The sequence below is a fragment of the Mya arenaria genome, chromosome 2 (genome assembly GCF_026914265.1).
Source record: "Mya arenaria isolate MELC-2E11 chromosome 2, ASM2691426v1".
In the NCBI taxonomy this organism is placed as follows: Eukaryota; Metazoa; Mollusca; class Bivalvia; order Myida; family Myidae; genus Mya; species Mya arenaria.
Window position 1 is genome coordinate 27,953,709 of NC_069123.1, and position 17,981 is coordinate 27,971,689.

Here is a 17,981-nt window from a genome sequence, read left to right on the forward strand (position 1 = left end):
GTACTATCCTGGCTACATGCCAGATGGAGGCATTGTCCTTGTTATACACTCATGTACTATCCTGGCTACATGCAAGATGGAGGCATTGTCTTTGTTATACACTCATGTACTATCCTGGCTACATGCCAGATGGAGGCATTGTCCTTGTTATACACTCATGTACTATCCTGGCTACATGCAAGATGGAGGCATTGTCTTTGTTATACACTCATGTGCTATCCTGGCTACATGCCAGATGGAGGCATTGTCTTTGTTATACACTCATGTACTATCCTGGCTACATGCCAGATGGAGGCATTGTCCGTGTTATACACTCATGTACTATCCTAGCTACATGCCAGATGGAGGCATTGTCTTTGTTATACACTTATGTACTATCCTGGCTACATGCCAGATGGCATTGTCTGTGTTATACACTCATGTACTATCCTGGCTACATGCCAGATGGAGGCATGGTCTTTGTTATACACTTATGTATTATCCTGGCTACATGCCAGATGGAGGCATGGTCCTTGTTAAACACTCATGTTCAATCCTGGCTACATGCCAGATGGAGGCATTGTGTTTGTTATACACTCATGTACTACCCTTGCTACATGCCAGATGGAGGCATGGTCCTTGTTATACACTCATGTACTATCCTGGCTACATGCCAGATGGAGGCATTGTGTTTGTTATACACTCATGTACTACCCTTGCTACATGCCAGATGGAGGCATGGTCCTTGTTATACACTTATGTACTATCCTGGCTACATGCCAGATGGAGGCATGGTCCTTGTTATACACTCATGTACTATCCTGGCTGCATGCCAGATGAGGCATTGTCTTTGTTATACACTCATGTGCTATCCTGGCTACATGCCAGATGGAGGCATGGTCTTTGGTATACACTCATGTACTATCCTGGCTACATGCCAGATGGAGGCATTGTCCTTGTTATACACTCATGTGCTATCCTGGCTACATGCCAAATGGAGGCATTGTCCTTGTTATACACTCATGTGCTATCCTGGCTACATGCCAGATGGAGGCATTGTCCTTGTTATACACTCATGTGCTATCCTGGCTACATGCCAGATGGAGGCATTGTCCTTGTTATACACTCATGTGCTATCCTGGCTACATGCCAGATGGAGGCATGGTCTTTGTTATACACTCGTGTGCTATCCTGGCTAAATGCCAGATGAAGGCATTGTCCTTGTTATACACTCATGTGCTATCCTGGCTACATGCCAAATGGAGGCATTGTCCTTGTTATACACTCATGTGCTATCCTGGCTACATGCCAGATGGAGGCATGGTCTTTGTTATACACCTATGTGCTATCCTGGCTACATGCCAGATGGAGGCATTGTCCTTGTTATACACCCATGTGCTATTCTGGCTACATGCAAGATGGAGGCATTGTCCTTGTTATACACTCATGTGCTATCCTGGTTACATGCCAGATAAAGTTATTGTCCTTGTTATACACCCATGTGCTATCCTGGCTACATGCAAGATGGAGGCATTGTCCTTGTTATACACTCATGTGCTATCCTGGCTACATGCCAGATAAAGTTATTGTCCTTGTTATACACCCATGTACTATCCTGGCTACATGCAAGATGGAGGCATTGTCCTTGTTATACACTCATGTACTATCCTGGCTACATGCCAGATAAAGTTATTGTCCTTGTTATACACTCATGTGCTATCCTGGCTACATGCCAGATGGAGGCATTGTCTTTGTTATACACTCATGTACTATCCTGGCTATATCCAGATGGAGGCATTGTCCTTGTTATACACTCATGTACTATTTTGGCTACATGCCAGATGGAGGCATTGTCCTTGTTATACACTCATGTGCTATCCTGGCTACATGCAAGATGGAGGCATTGTCCTTGTTATACACTCATGTACTATTCTGGCTAAATGACAGATGAAGGCATTGTCCTTGTTATACACTCATGTACTATCCTGGCTACATGCCAGATGGAGGCATTGTCTTTGTTATACACTCATGTACTGTCCTGGCTACATTCCAGATGGAGGCGTTGTCCTTGTTATACACTCATGTACTATTCTGGCTAAATGCCAGATGAAGGCATTGTCCTTGTTATACACTCATGTACTATCCTGGCTACATGCCAGATGGAGGCATTGTCCATGTTATACACTCATGTACTATCCTGGCTACATGCAAGATGGAGGCATTGTCCTTGTTATACACTCATGTACTATTCTGGCTAAATGCCAGATGAAGGCATTGTCCTTGTTATACACTCATGTACTATCCTGGCTACATGCAAGATGGAGGCATTGTCCTTGTTATACACTCATGTACTATTCTGGCTAAATGCCAGATGAAGGCATTGTCCTTGTTATACACTCATGTACTATCCTGGCTACATGCCAGATGGAGGCATTGTGTTTGTTATACACTTATGTACTATCATGGCTACATGCCAGATGGAGGCATTGTGTTTGTTATACACTCATGTACTATCCTGGCTACATTCCAGATGGAGGCATTGTCCTTGTTATACACTCATGTACTATCCTGGCTACATTCCAGATGGAGGCATTGTCTTTGTTATACACTCATGTACTATCCTGGCTATATGCCAGATGGAGGCATTGTTTGGTAATATACTCATGTACTATCCTGGCTAAATGACAGATGGAGGCATTGTCTTTGTTATACACTCATGTACTATCATGGCTACATGCCAGATGGAGGCATTGTGTTTGTTATACACTCATGTACTATCCTGGCTACATTCCAGATGGAGGCATTGTCTTTGTTATACACTCATGTACTATCCTGGCTACATTCCAGATGGAGGCATTGTCTTTGTTATACACTCATGTACTATCCTGGCTATATGCCAGATGGAGGCATTGTTTGGTAATATACTCATGTACTATCCTGGCTAAATGACAGATGGCAGCGTTGTCTTTGTTATAATCTCATGTACTATCCTGGCTACCATGAGTTTCTGTAGCACGACCAAGCCTGGTCAAGTCTGATCTGCAGTTCAAAGCAGTGACCCAGCATGTTGAGGGCTGTGTCTATATGGCCATGGAGTGTCCCCTTTGCATACTCTAGTAGGTTATCTAGTGCTGTTAGTCCTTTCACTGCTGATATAATTCCCTGTACGTTGTTGTAGGTAGAAAAGGAATGGGATACAGTCAATGACTACATAACTCTTCCATTCGTCATTTGGGAGCCTGCCTTTAGCTTCAATACACCTATACAGGTCATATGCAAGATGTTTGGGAATGCAGTCTACTTCTTCTTTTGTATATGTAATGCACATCATTATGTATTTTAATAGCAGCTTCTTAATACTTGAGTAGAAGATCAGCTTGCTCCAAAGCTCATGGCTTGGTATAAAACGCTGCACCCTATCATCATTCAGGGCTCGACGTTAACTTTTAAATCCACTGGTCCATTCGGACTAGTAGATATATTTTCTACTGGTCCTGACCTAATATCCACTGGTCCTGACCAAATTGATACTTTTTATGCCCCCACAAAGTGGCGGCATATAGGGTTGCCCTTGTCCGTACGTACGTACGTACGTACGTACGTACGTCCCGAAGATTGTTTCCGATCTAATTCTTGAAAACCGTTTGTCCAATCCTCACCAAACTTTAAACACATGTTTGTGACCATAATATCTTGATCAAGTTCGATAGTCATGGAAATCGCTTTAGTCATTTAGGAGTTACGGCCCTTTTTTGCCAAAAATTCCCGAAGATTGTTTCCGATCTAATTCTTGAAAACCGTTTGTCCAATCCTCACCAAACTTTAAACACATGTTTGTGACCATAATATCTTGATCAAGTTCGATAGTCATGGAAATCGCTTTAGTCATTTAGGAGTTACGGCCCTTTTTTGCCAAAAATACTTCAAAAATATATGTTTCCAATCTAATTCTTGAAAAGTATGTGTCCAATCCTCACCAAACTTTACATACATGATTGTGACCATAATATCTTGATCAAGTTCGATAGCCATGGAAATCGCTTTTGTCATTTAGGAGTTACGGCCCTTTATTTGCAAAAAAAGACTTGAAAAATACGTCCCGAAGATTGTTTCCAATCTAATTCTTGAAAACTGTTTGTCCAATCCTCACCAAACTTTTAACACATGTTTGTGACCATAATATCTTGATCAAGTTCGATAGCCATGGAAATCGCTTTAATCATTTAGGAGTTAGGGCCCTCAGATTATCCTGAATAATCATTATGGCTTATTTTCTGTGACAAAAAATCGAAGTGGGGGCATCCGTGTCCTATGGACACATTTCTAGTTGATGATATGATTTCAATTCTTTGCCTGTGAAGGTTTATTATATACACACATGATGAAAATAATAGTGAGCTTTTAATTTTAATATAAAACTTTAACTGGTTAACATTACAACAATGAAACAATAGTATGAGGATTGACTAGAATATATGTTGGATTATCAGGCAGCAATAAAAGATATATAGTACATATCTGACTTGAATGTACATTAAAATTTGTCAATCACATTAGCAAATGGCTTTAATTTACTATGCATACGATAAATACTTAAAAACCAAATTCAATGCTATAAATATGGACGAAATGATTTGCTAAAATAAGTTATTGGAATTTTACATCGTAATAAAGATTGACCTAATTCCAATGATTTCACAGCTATCGTAAACTGTTCTGTGCTGTTTACTTCCGGTCGCAGATGTAACGCATGCGCAAGGGAATGTAAATAAAAACAACGAACGCTGCTTGCACTGCATTTATTTGTTGGATTATACATATTGTCAGATTTAGTCAGGGATCGTGCTTAAGGTCAGATTCAAATGACAGCTCAAACAAGTTAAATATACGGTGAGTGATCAGTTCCCCGAGGGACATGCACCTTGAGGTCAATTTGGAGGCAAGAATACTTTGGATGAAAGGGGTTATGAGAAAAACTGCTTCCTGTTCAATTTTACTTAAGGAATTTGACTTTCTTCTTAAAATGTTCATTAAAATTTTAACTGAATTATATAAAAAATGCCTTTGAACACATCCAATGAGATAACCAATTTCTCTATGCAATGCATGCGCAAAGATTTCTAAATAAAATGAAGTATTCATGTTAATAATGACTAAAGTTTGTTTGATTTCATGAACTGTACATTGTTGCAGCCTCATATCAATATTGTCCATGTTAATATCATTCAAACACTGCAGTTTAGTGTTGATCAGATTAGAAATAACGTCACACAATTCAGGAAGTTCCCACTTGTGCAACTTTCCCACAAAAAGGTTGACTCCAGAGATTGTAAAATGTGGACAGTATTTTTGTTTTAACCATCTTGTAAGTGTAGTAAGAATGAGACTTATGCATTGAACAATGTTGTCTTCCCTCCATATTGTAGGGGGATAGTTTTCTACTGTAATATACATCATTGCAGTTTTGAAATGAGAAGTGCTGAAGCGATCTCCATACTGTGGTTTGAAAACAGATTTTCTTATCACTTTGGCAATAATATATGCTTTCACTTGTACAGTGTTTAAATCAAACATTAAATATCTTTCCATTAATGAAGTTGAAAACCTCCACTGCCATTTTGAATAATGGTAGTTTGGCAATGTTGACGGAATCATACAAACAATTGCTGTAGGTTTACAAGTTACTTCACTAGTTGGGCTCTCACTGTAGCCCTGAGGTACAAGGAAGACTACAGCCTGCCTTTCCCTGTCCATTATGTCTGTCCTGGGCCAGTGCCCAGGGCTTGGTTTGTGGTACATGAACTGGCATTCCTCTGGCAGTTCAGCACATTGGTATGAATAAACAATGTCTACATCTTTTGTGAACGATAGTGATGGTCCGCATTGAATTACTTCAACATATTCACCATATTGTTCATGTATTTGAACCCTTGTATTAGCCACTAACACTCTCCAATCACCTATCAACACATCATCAGGACCTTCTGCTTGATCTGCTGGTTCTGGACAGTCAGCTCTTAATCTCTGTAAGTAGCAGTGCTGAGGAGGAGTGAGCTCATCCCTTAAAACTAAAAAAATTGTCTTTCCTTTCTGCCATATGTTCAATCTATAGATGACATGAGCAATTTCTTCACAATGCAAATTGTCTATATCTGAGTCCATTCCATAAGTTGTTGTGGCCTCAGTCTGACTACGAAAGAAATATGATGTAATGTTTCTATTTATCATCAAAAAACAAACATTTTTGATTGTCTCAAACCAGAGGTATTTTTTCCTCCTCCTCAATCATCCATCTGTTGACCCCAATATCGTTCATCACCAGAGACACCTGCAGAGAAAACAGTTGCTCACTCTCCTTTTCACTATCCATGTCTTGTTGAATTTTATTTTTGCATTGTTGACATTTAAGGACAACACAATGAAATCGATAAATTGTTTGTGGGTTTATCTTTTTTATTCAGTCCAGTGTTTTTGCCCTCCAAACTTATCATTTTGATATAGGTTACCCAGGGTCAGTGTTTATTAACACCTCTGTGATAATGATCTAAAGCAAGCCACAGAGTTAAAAATACTGACTGCCCAGCTGGTATTAAATTTCTAACACATGTTTCTGAGACCCGAGCTGTACATTGTATTTTCACTTGTTTTTGTTGTTCAGAACATTTCAGATTTAGTATTTTATTGCATTCTTTAAAATAAGACACTTAAAATTTACATACAACATTGAACACTTCAGGGTACATGGAATGATCAATTCAAGGCCTGAGTATGAAAAATACCCCATTTTTTTCAATATTCATTTCTTCTGTTTAAGTTTATTTAATTATTTGTACTTTCTTTGAGACTCATATGCTATCATTATGGATTGCTAAAATTTCAAGTACATTAAATTATCATGAAAAACTAGGGATGGAAGCAAATATCCGAGTATCCGGATATCCGGATTATCACGCAAGTATTCAGATACCAAAATGGGTATTCGAATATTCGATAAGAATTAAAAATTCAATGAAATAGCTTAGCAGAGACATAGCAATTGTTATAAAACTTTTCAGATGAAATATTTCAGATGATAAACAGTGTCTGTCATGAAGCGGGTATGTGTCACAATTTGTCTGCTAATTGGGTGTTTGCTTGATATTGTGTCCTTGTGCAGCACCCTGTGAAGTTCTATGACCTTGTTTGCAATGACAAGTGTTGTTTTATGATCTCAGATGTGCTTAATTGACACTAATTGGCACTAGTTGATATTAAACGGATTAATCATTAATTCGTAGGAATTGATCGCCCAATCACAAGTTAAGGGTCGTGCAATCAAAGCTATTAATGACCAATCATATTTTTGATGAATATGCATGAAGAAATTATTGCTATCTGAACAATAAATACAAAAACAAATTTGTTTATCTTTTCACTTTTCAATCAAATTTCCATCATCTTGCATCTTGTAATCGTGTTTTTAATTATTAATCGTTATTCCTGTATCACGACTACGGAAATATGCCTCCAACATTGACTTCAAGTGTTTGGAAGTATTTCACAAAACTTGAGGATGGTAAAAGTGTTGTGTGTCAACTGTGTAAGGTTAAACTGGTATATTGTGGTGGAACTTCAAATCTTAGAAATCACATGAAAAAACACCTCGTATGCAGTCCACCGACTACAATCGACTATCAAATAATCAAAGCGTCATTTAACATAAAACCTGCTGATAAATAACAAACTCGAAAGCATGTGGCAGTAACTAAGCAACCACCTCGGCCGAAGTGACTATCAAATTCGTGAGGTGTTTATGTGGTATTCATCATGAGTTTTATGACGTAAAATGAGTTGTTTAGCTTTGATTATAACATTATAAATTATTAAGACTGAGAAAGAATGAATGAAAAAGTGAAATTGCCATATGAAGAATTATAAATTAAGTGGACAATTATGTCAAATAACAGAAGGTGGGTGACATATAATAGGAAATTTACTTATTATGAAAACAATTTGATACGAGTATCCTGATTTGGTATCCGGTTTCCATACCTATGAAAAACTATCACACTCTTATTTCAGCTGATAACTTTGAAGTTAACATGCACATTCCTCATTCTTATTCATGCTTTTAAGAAGGAAAAAAAATCGTAAATACGTGCAGTTTAAATGTTTTCTGACAGGATAACATTTTTTATTTCTCTTGAATTACTGCAACATAATATCGCTTAGTGAATAAGAGTTGTAAAAAATATTGATATTGATATCTTACGTGATTGAAATTAGCTTAATCATCATGTCTAATGTTCTTTTCAACACAAGCTAATGGCATTTTATGAAAAAAGTCAATGTTATCAATTACCATATAAACACGTTTAAAACATACCAGAGGTGCAAATTTGCATACGTGGCATAAAAACGCAACATATCGTAAAGAATAGATGATATAACTGTTTCATGATGTACTTCATACGGACATTAAATACTACGCATTTCAAAATGCAGGTTGTGAAAATGCAAATATGACCTCTGCATCCTTATTGTGGTTACAGACAAGCCGACTCATGATCAAACAAGCCCCAGACGGGCTCAAACAAGCCCACAGACGGGCTCTAAAAAGTCAAGCCAGGGCTAATTCATCCTCATTATGGCTACCATCAACCTATCACAGTCACCACAGACAGATTGTTCTCAAGTCCACTGTGTGTCCAATAAACATTTTGTGCCAAACAAACAATAGAGGGGCTCTATAAGGCTCTATATATGAAGTGCCCAATTGACAATAGTTTTGTAATACTAGTACGTGAGACTAAACGTTGTGAAAAGGTAAAGCATTGCTGCTTGGCCCAAATCCCACATGATAACCGTGATTTTGAAAACAGTATACCGGCGAGCGAAAACTCGAGCCAAGCGAGTTCGAGCCAGCGGGGTTCAGCTGTATTGATACGCACAATTTCGTAACAATTAAATTGTACAAGTCAACTTTAAATCAGCGAAACAGCTGGTTTCATGGTTCTTTCTTCAACGCTCTTCATATGAGAATATTCACCTTGTGTAATTTTTTAAATGGTTGGCTGTTGTTATGAAAAAGATATGCAATATTATTGCAGATTTCATAGGTACGATCTGGATCAGTCAACTATAATCTTCTGATTACGTTTTTTGACAAAAGAAAGCAAATGGGTAAATAAATATGTACATGGAAATAATATGCATTATTGTTTATGCAAATACAATGCATGGAAATCAAAGTGATCTACGAAAGTACTGCTTAAAGACCTGGGTTAATCCTTCTGTAAGTGACCCCCCCCCCCCCCCCCCCCCCCCAAAAAAAAAAAAATGAAAAAAAAAATGTGTATTGTACACAATGTCTGTGTATTAATCTTATCTAAATGATGCCTTATTGTCTTATCAGATATCTGATCTGAATATCCTGCTGTGCAGTTTTGGAGGTTTTATTATAGAAATGGACCCTAAATGGCCCTGAGCCAATACACAAATAAACAGGAAATTGGCCCCTACTGTGACATCAGTGTAATGAGCATGAGATGCACAGCAGGGGATTGTCATGCCAAACATTCCTTAAACTAGGTCTTTAAAAGTAACACTGGTAACTGCGCTACATTAACTATCAGAGTGAATGCTTTTCTTTCAATCTTTGAACGGTAAGATGCTTTACCTTCTTTTTTTTATAAAAAGGTACATTTACTTTGAATATATCCCCAATGTCAAGTTCACAATAAACCATTGGTCGCAATTTAAAAACAAAACACATACAAAGTGTGTTGGTTGGTTATGTATACACTATAACCTCTTAATCAAGGAATTGAAACGAGACTTACGACTACGTCAACACTCTCAGCTTGCTGGTTAACTTGACACACATTTTTCTTTGGACTAACGAGTCAAGATGGCAGTAAAACCAAAAAAAAAACATTTAGTGTAAAGAAATTAAGTCAATTCAGTGTCCTGTAAATCTAAATTCTGCTGCAATGAAGTTTATCTAGTGTCACAGTAAGACACTTCTACATCCAACTCAGTTCAAAATAATCACAAATGCAGCTACGTTTAAGTCCATCATGTGTCAAGAAAACACCTAACAGCATAACAATCGGTATTCTTAACCACAGAGGTTTTCTACATGAACCCCTCCAGGTTCTAACGATTCCTTTTGTGGATACGGTCAAGCATATTCATAGATAAACAAACTTCAGAGGGTCTAAACGTAAGACCTTGAAGTTAGGGGCACGGATCTTGAGCGCGACACATCCTTGTGCTATGGCGTTCACTTCTGCCAAAAAATCAGGACATGAGTGAGAAAGATATAGAATCGACAAAAACAGAATGGAGGGACCGACTGTGGTACGGACAGATGTAATAATTCCTAAATAATTCCCATCTGTGCTGCCTGATTGTGAGGCGGGAATATAATAAATACACTGTTTTCTGTAACCATGATAACGTCAACGATTCAGGTGCATTGGTTTGTAAAAAAGTGCAAACAAAACATGCAGCAAAGTTATACATATTCCACCCGTTATCAAACTCAAGAACCGAAAATAAAACATTGTGCGTTCATGTTTTAACTTTTAATTCTTCAATTTGTGTAGACGAATGAGGTGGTAAAATGCTCTAGAAGGGTTTGTGTATATACTTTTTGTATGCAAGCATGTACCTTGTATGCCTTTTAAAGAACGTTTTTAGGATTGAGCTTAATAGACCACAAAAAGAGTCCATGTGGAGTTGAAAATCATACTCAAAAGTACCTTATTACAATGAAAATCAGTCTCTGAAACATATCTGAAATAATGTTTGATTTACCAAATAAGTTCATGTACGAGTATGTAATATTTTGCGTATATTAAAGAGTAAAACACATGTATACACACGGATATGAATGGGAAAACTCCCATAAACTGAAACACTACTTGAAGGTCCAACTAGTAAAAATGAAGACGATACTTGTCTAATCCTATTAAACACACGTTGACTATGTTGTCAAGCACACTGTGATCATAGATTGAATACGTCTTTAAAGCATTACCTTTGAGGTTTGAATTCACTTGGAGCATACATTACTATAGCAAATAAATTATGAAATATTATATTTCAAATATGGAATATGCTTTTCAAATCAGTTGAAAGATTTGAAACATGATGATATTATGATTGGCTTGTTCCACAATTAATTTTAATTTAATGCCAATTGTCTTTGGTTTTGTTGGTAAGGCTACACCAAGTTCATTCCTCGGATTTTTCTCAAAAACATTGGAGTGAACTAGGATTAGACAAGTATCGTCTTCATTTTTGAGTTGCCTTTAGGCAAACTCTCTGGAGTCATGTTTGATACCATATTTCAGAGTTACACTATTTTTCGCGGACCCCTTGATTCAGGTAGAATGCCGCGCTGAAAGAAGTTCCATATCTATCATGTTTTCCACATGCATAGTTCAATTATTATGTGTGATGTGTCTTAATAAATCATTTATTGTGCGAGTCTGAAACTCGATTATTTGCATTTTGGTCAAATGAAGGTATTAAAAATGATTTATCCTGTCTCGTAGTAATTTATGCTTTTACATATTGTCAGAGGGGTGAGCGCAAGACTGTGTTAAGTGTAAAGCAATAAAGAATGCACTTAGCACAGTCTTGCGCTCACCCCTCTGTCAAATTGTGCAGTACCGGGTAATAAAAGTAGTCCATTGAATTTCCCGCCAGCTTGTCAAAACCCGCCCAATTCTGTGGTACTTCGGCTAAAAGTAGTCCATGAATGTGAAGTGTCGGGCGTGCTATTTTGTTATTTCATTAAAATAAACGTATGGAAATTAAAAAAAATTAACGTCGAGAAACGTTTGTTATCATAAGTGATTTATATACAATTCATTTTGAATGTTCGACTAAAATATCGCGGAGGAATCGTCGCCAGCTTCAATCCGGGCTAACTCTTCTACAAACCACAAACTATATCTGGTAAGTAGCCAACTATAACAAATTGTTTTTCCTTCAATTTCTTATTGTATGTGTTGAGTATTTTACAATCATAGCAGTGCATTGTTATTTTTGTCTTGTGACATATCTGCACAATTTACAAAGCGTCCGAAGTCAGTCATTTTTCAAAAACTCTGGGCATCGTTCAACAACACCGAAGCCTGCCATTTTGTAATATCTCGGCCCTCGTTCAACAACAACGAATCGACAATCAGCAGTTCCGTTTGCATGCACTTGAATATATTGTCATTCACTTGAGTTTTCTTTTTATCGTAGGTTATTTATGTTTGATGTTCTCTGTGCATTTTTAAACAAACCATTTTTGCACAAATTACGTGAATTCGACTTCGGAAAAACGATCCGTCTTCGTTCATTTTAGCATGCATGGAATAATTTCGTAACAGAGCCTTATGTTTATCTCGGGTTATATATGTATGTTGTATTCCGTGCATTTCTACTTAACGTTACTCGAGTGCGCATGCTAAATTTAGGTTATCAATGATAATATCATTTTACTGCGCTATTCGCCCCCACCACCATTATCAAACACGTACATTTGGGATTTTTTTATTGATGTTCACACTCACAGACATGTATTGAATTGACATATTAAAGACTGGTTAAAAATCAATTAACATTTTGTTTACATCAAGAGTTTGATAATCAATAGTTTGAGGTGTTTGAAATATTGGATACATTGTTAAAATATTGTAAAGCAAGTATTTGAGAAGCACTTGTGACTTTTTTCATCAAGTGTTTACATCACACGTGTTTGAATATTGGAAACGAGATTTTAATTGTTAAGTGTGTGTTTGATCAATAGTTTGATTTTAACTTTTTCATTTTTATTGGTCGAGCTTCTTTGATTCTAAGTCCTTTGCACTGTATTGAGCACAAAGTGTATTCTAAGTGTTTTCTCAAAGTGTATATATATAAAAGTGAACACTTAAAAATTGATTGCGTAATTGTTATACAAAGTATACCATCACCCATACATAGAGCTTTTTGGATAGAGTGTAACAGGATTCGCCCTATGTGTCTGTCTAGCCGTACACATGTTCGTGTCTGATCCATATCTCCCGTCATGAATAAATGATTTTTTAAATTTTACAGAAATGTTAACCACATCCAAGATTATGTGTTGCAGGTCAAAGTTCAATGTCACAAAGCTTAATTGTCATATATTCTACTAATACAGCTAGTGATTTCATATTTGGCATGTAGGTGTACCTGATGGAGCCACCAATTTTCAGTGGTAACATTTGAAGGTCAAGGTCATCCTTCAATGTCAAAGGTCAACTTTTGAACTATTGCAGATACAGAATTGATACTTGACATGCATGTGTATCTCATTAAGTTGCAGATATTCATTTGTAACATAACACAGTCAAGGTCATCCTTCAAGGTCAAATGTCAAATTTATTTGTGACAAGACCCTTTGGGCGCATTGGTGTTTCAACTACACACTTTTATTTACCATCGCAAGGGTTACAATTTGACAGGGTAATAACTAACGTTTTTTTTTGTGTGCAAATTTAATGCCCCTTTACAGGCAGACAAATGTTGGCATACATAAAAGATGATGATTGAAAATAAGCAATCAAAAACTTCTTTATGCCACATCAAAGATGTCGATGTTATTTCTCCTTGCAGGACAGCGTTGCCACTACAGTAATGGTGAATGACAAAGAGGTGAATGTGCGGACCATTACGGTGGAGGACCGTACTGGGGAGGTGAAAGTCAGCCTGTGGCGCAACATTGCAGCAGAGCCTGTGGTGTTGGGGGATGTTGTTGCCATCACCAATATTGTTGTCAACAGCAAGAGATATAACAATGAGGAATCCCTGTCGTCCACACAATTTACAAAGATAGAGGTAAATGCTATATCTTGGAACATACAAACATACATGTACTCGAGCAAAAGTTCCTTTCCAAATCCTCTGATCTACCTAAACTAATTGCAATGCACAGACTTGAATTTTAGCATGAAGGTGCATCTCAATGACCCACACATTTTGAGGGTCCACTTGTCAAGGTCACATTCAAGATGTAAAATTGCCATTAACTTTTCATCCATTTGACAAACTTCATATTTAACATGATATTGCATCTCAGGAAGCCGCTCATTTTTTTAGCGGCCATGTTAAGGTAAAGATGTCCCATCAACATCAAGCGTTTCATTTATGAAATGTTTATACTACCCCTGGCAATTACGCATGCAAACTATTTCGATAGTGTATTTGTCCCATACTCTAACTTAAAAACTACTTGAAAGAATTAAAGGAATTGAAGGAATTTTATTGAAACTTGCAACTTAGATAGATAGCAATGTGAAGTTGTGCACTTTGCAAGGGTAATAACGCTTGGTCAATTTGTTGCAGAGTTATCTCCCCTTGTTCCATAGTTTAATAGTGTAAACTTTGTCCAGAGCATACTATGACAACTACTAGATTATATTTGATAAAGTTTTAAACAATGGTAGAGCTCAATTAGAGGAAGTACAGTTTACAAATACCATAACCCATGTTTGCTTAATGACAGAGTTATTTCCCTTTGTTACTTTTTCTTGTCCAGGGCATAACTTGAAAACTACCGGATGGAATTTCATATACTGCATACAATGGTAGAGCTCAATGAAAGGAAGTGCAGTGTACAAGAACCATAACCCCTTTATGCTTAATAACGGAGTTATTCCCTACTTTATTTATATAGGTTACTGACATGCCAAACACCGAGATGATGGCCACCATTCTAGGACTTGACCTGGGTGATGTGGAATCCCAGTTACTCACAGAACAGGATGGAATCTTCAATGTATCAAACGAAGTGCTAGTTGCAGCCTTTCAGTGTCAGTTGGAAGACATTACAGCCAAACTACCAAAAACACTGAATTTCATAGCCAAAGGACAGTCTGTGGTCACCTTTAATGAGTGAAAAATCATGTTCAAAGTTTATAGTTTAGAGATGTTTACTTTTCATACACTGGAGCATGACAGTCTGTGGTCACCTTTAATGAGTGAAAAATCATGTTCATAGTTTATAGTTTAGAGATGTTTACTTTTCATACACTGGAGCATTCATAGTGTTGCCTGTTATATCATTCCATCACCAAGAATTACCAAACTTGCTAGCTCTTGACCTGGGTGGTGTGGAATCAAGCTTAGTCACAGAACAGGATGGAATCTTCACTAAATCGAACGAGGATCTAGTTATCACCTAGGATTACCAAACTTAGTGTGAGGATGCATATATTGAATGCAGCGTTCCACTTTCATCAGTTTCATGTCCTTCTGACGTTGACCTTTACATTTGATCTTCATTATTTAGAGTAATATTCTTGATGAAAATTCACTTTAAAACACACAAAAATCTATCTTTGTCTGTTAGAGGACATTACCTATCTGTCATTGATGTGACAGATTGATGCATTATTTGATGTGAAAGTGGCGTATTTTACCTATTATAAAAGTCATTTGAATTCAATTTGAGAATTTTATTTCTCATAGTTCCTGCCCATAACTGTCAATCATTATGTGAACCACCAGCCGCGTTTCACAATTTTACTTTAAAGGTACCAGTATGAAACAAGAGCAGCAATGTGCCAATCAACCTCTTGTGTACTTTTTAATTGGCCAATTGTAAAGCACGCAACGGTTCGTAAACTAATTTACAATCTGGGGTGGGAATCATGAGGCATTAAAATCCTCACACTTTATTCATTTTGGTGTAATTAGGGACCCCCACACATCAATGTGGGAGCCCTATAGTAATCACCCTGTTTGTCTGTCCGTCCATTCGTTTTTTGTTTTTCTTCCATAACTTCAGTATTTCTTAACACATTATCCCCTATGCTATATTTAGATTCCGACGTCATTTTTATATTTTTAGCTAACCAAAAATAATCTTGAAGGCTTGAAGTATCGGTTTATCTCAATGGTTTTAAAGGCATTATGGGATATAGAGCATTTGCTCCTAAGGAGCAAATGCTCTATTTCTCACAATTTCTTCAAACATCAGCCACAATAATTGCGCAATAATGTGTCTCTAGGAGATAATGAGTTAATGGAATTTGATAAAACTTCATACAATAGTAAAGCTCAATGGGAAGAAATGCAGTGTACAAGAACCATAGCTCTAATTTACCTAATTATGGAGTTATTGACCTTTGTTACTTTGTCTTGTCCGGAACATAACTTGAAAACTACTGTATGGAATTTCATAAAACATCATACAATGGTAATGTTCAATGATAGGAAGTGCAGTAATTTGCTTAATTACAGAGTTATTGCCCTTTGTTACTTTTTCTTGTCCAGAGCAAAACTTGGAAACTACTGGATGGAATTTCATAATATTTCATACAATGTTAAAACTCAATGAGATGAAGTGCAGTGTACAAGAACCATAACTCTTAATTTGCTAATTATGGAGCTATTGTCCTTTGGTACTTTTACTTGTCTGGAGCATAACTTGAAAACTACTGGATGGAATTTCATATTTACTTCATACAATGGTAGAGCTCACTTGGTCAGAGTTCTAGTTCAATTACATATTGTAGGAAAAAAATCTACCTCTTTTACTAAAAATGATTTCATCTATAACGTTTTTGGTCATTACTTTTACCAGACGATATAGGTTTTTTTTCGTGTTTGAAAGATTGAATATTCATCAGCAGAATTACTTTTAAATCTTTGTCAGTGCATATCTCCTATACTATATGGCCTACGATCACCAAACTTGGCTTGTGGTTGCATTTTTGGATTGTGAAGTGTCATGTATCACTATCATTCTGACCTTGACCTTCACATTCTACCTTGATTTTCACACACCAATTGAGTGGAGGCGTCCATGTACCATATATGCATGTCTACTAGTAGTTAAGTTTTAAATATACTTTAGTTAAATACAAGGAGTACAGGAATACTCGCATTTTATTATACCAGGCTTTAAAAATTGAATTTGCTTTTGCCAAATTCCAGCTACAGCTGTCTGCATTCTTTTTACATGCTCTTGGTGACACCTTCCCTAATTGACCACTACCTATCTAAGACAGGTAGTTGTATTAAAGAGTTGTTTTGCTGAATACACTCAACAAAACTCCTAATCGGTCACCTAGGTAATCTTCTAATATTCCCTTCCCTGTACAATAAGCTTAATTACAAATTAGATTTATGAAAAGAACATTATCTCGTACACATGCTGTGAAAACTTGGTTCACGTACTACGCTTCATCAAAAAGATACAGTGTCTCAAATGACAACACTATCAATAATAAAAGTCACAAAATCTAACATAGCGTATAAAGGAAGAAAAATAAAAATACCACCCTTTGTCACATTAAAATGATATTACATGACATGTGAGACTGATACACAGTCACCAATGGCTTAATAAGTTAAAAAAAATGTTCAACTTTAACATTACCTTCTATGTGAAACAGAGACTGTGTCAAAAGATTTTAAAAATACAAAATCAATGAAAAATGTGATTCCCTATGGAATTTGCATTGTAATTTCTTTTCCTTGTGACTTTTGGATTAGGAGTAATTACATATGAACTGTGTTTTCTCTGCCGTTTAAGCTTCGATTTAGCTGAAATTTTCTAAGAATATTGCCACGAGATGGGGAAAATAGAATACTGAACTGTATATTGTTGACACTTTATGCATTTTTCAGGAAAGTTACTTTACTAAGTGACCGATTAGGAGTTTTGCCAAGTTTACATCAGCTGAGACAATTACTTATTTTTCAGACAGGACAGAAATATAGTTTTAAAAAAAATCCAGTTTAAGAAGTGATCGGTTAGAACTTTGACTGAGTGTATGTCATTTCGCATATCTTACAAACTATTGATATGTCATTTGCTTATTATGTTGCCTATGATTTCTTTCCATGTTATGACTAAACTTTTACTACTATACTGTACATATCGTTGTCTGTTTATCTTTGTTTCATTCAACTTAGATATTTTTTCAAGCCAATTTTTTTTTTGCTAACCTTAAATTAATATAACAGGAATACAACTGCTTTCATAGTAC

General features: G+C 36.6%; 1 protein-coding gene across 2 annotated transcripts in view; it reads left to right on the forward strand.

Annotated features, from left to right (window-relative positions):
• Positions 1 to 17,981, forward strand: part of LOC128207293 (nuclear pore complex protein Nup85-like) — an 87,226-nt gene that overhangs the window by 32,703 nt on the left and 36,542 nt on the right. The window contains exon 1 of one of the 2 annotated variants that reach the window (XM_052910138.1): positions 7,857 to 7,928. The exons of the other annotated variant lie outside the window; for it this stretch is intronic. Within the exon in view, the coding sequence (XP_052766098.1) occupies positions 7,883 to 7,928 (46 nt within the window). The 5' untranslated portion in view covers positions 7,857 to 7,882. Of the gene's footprint in view, positions 1 to 7,856; positions 7,929 to 17,981 lie in introns of those variants that run through there. 2 annotated transcript variants of the gene reach the window in all.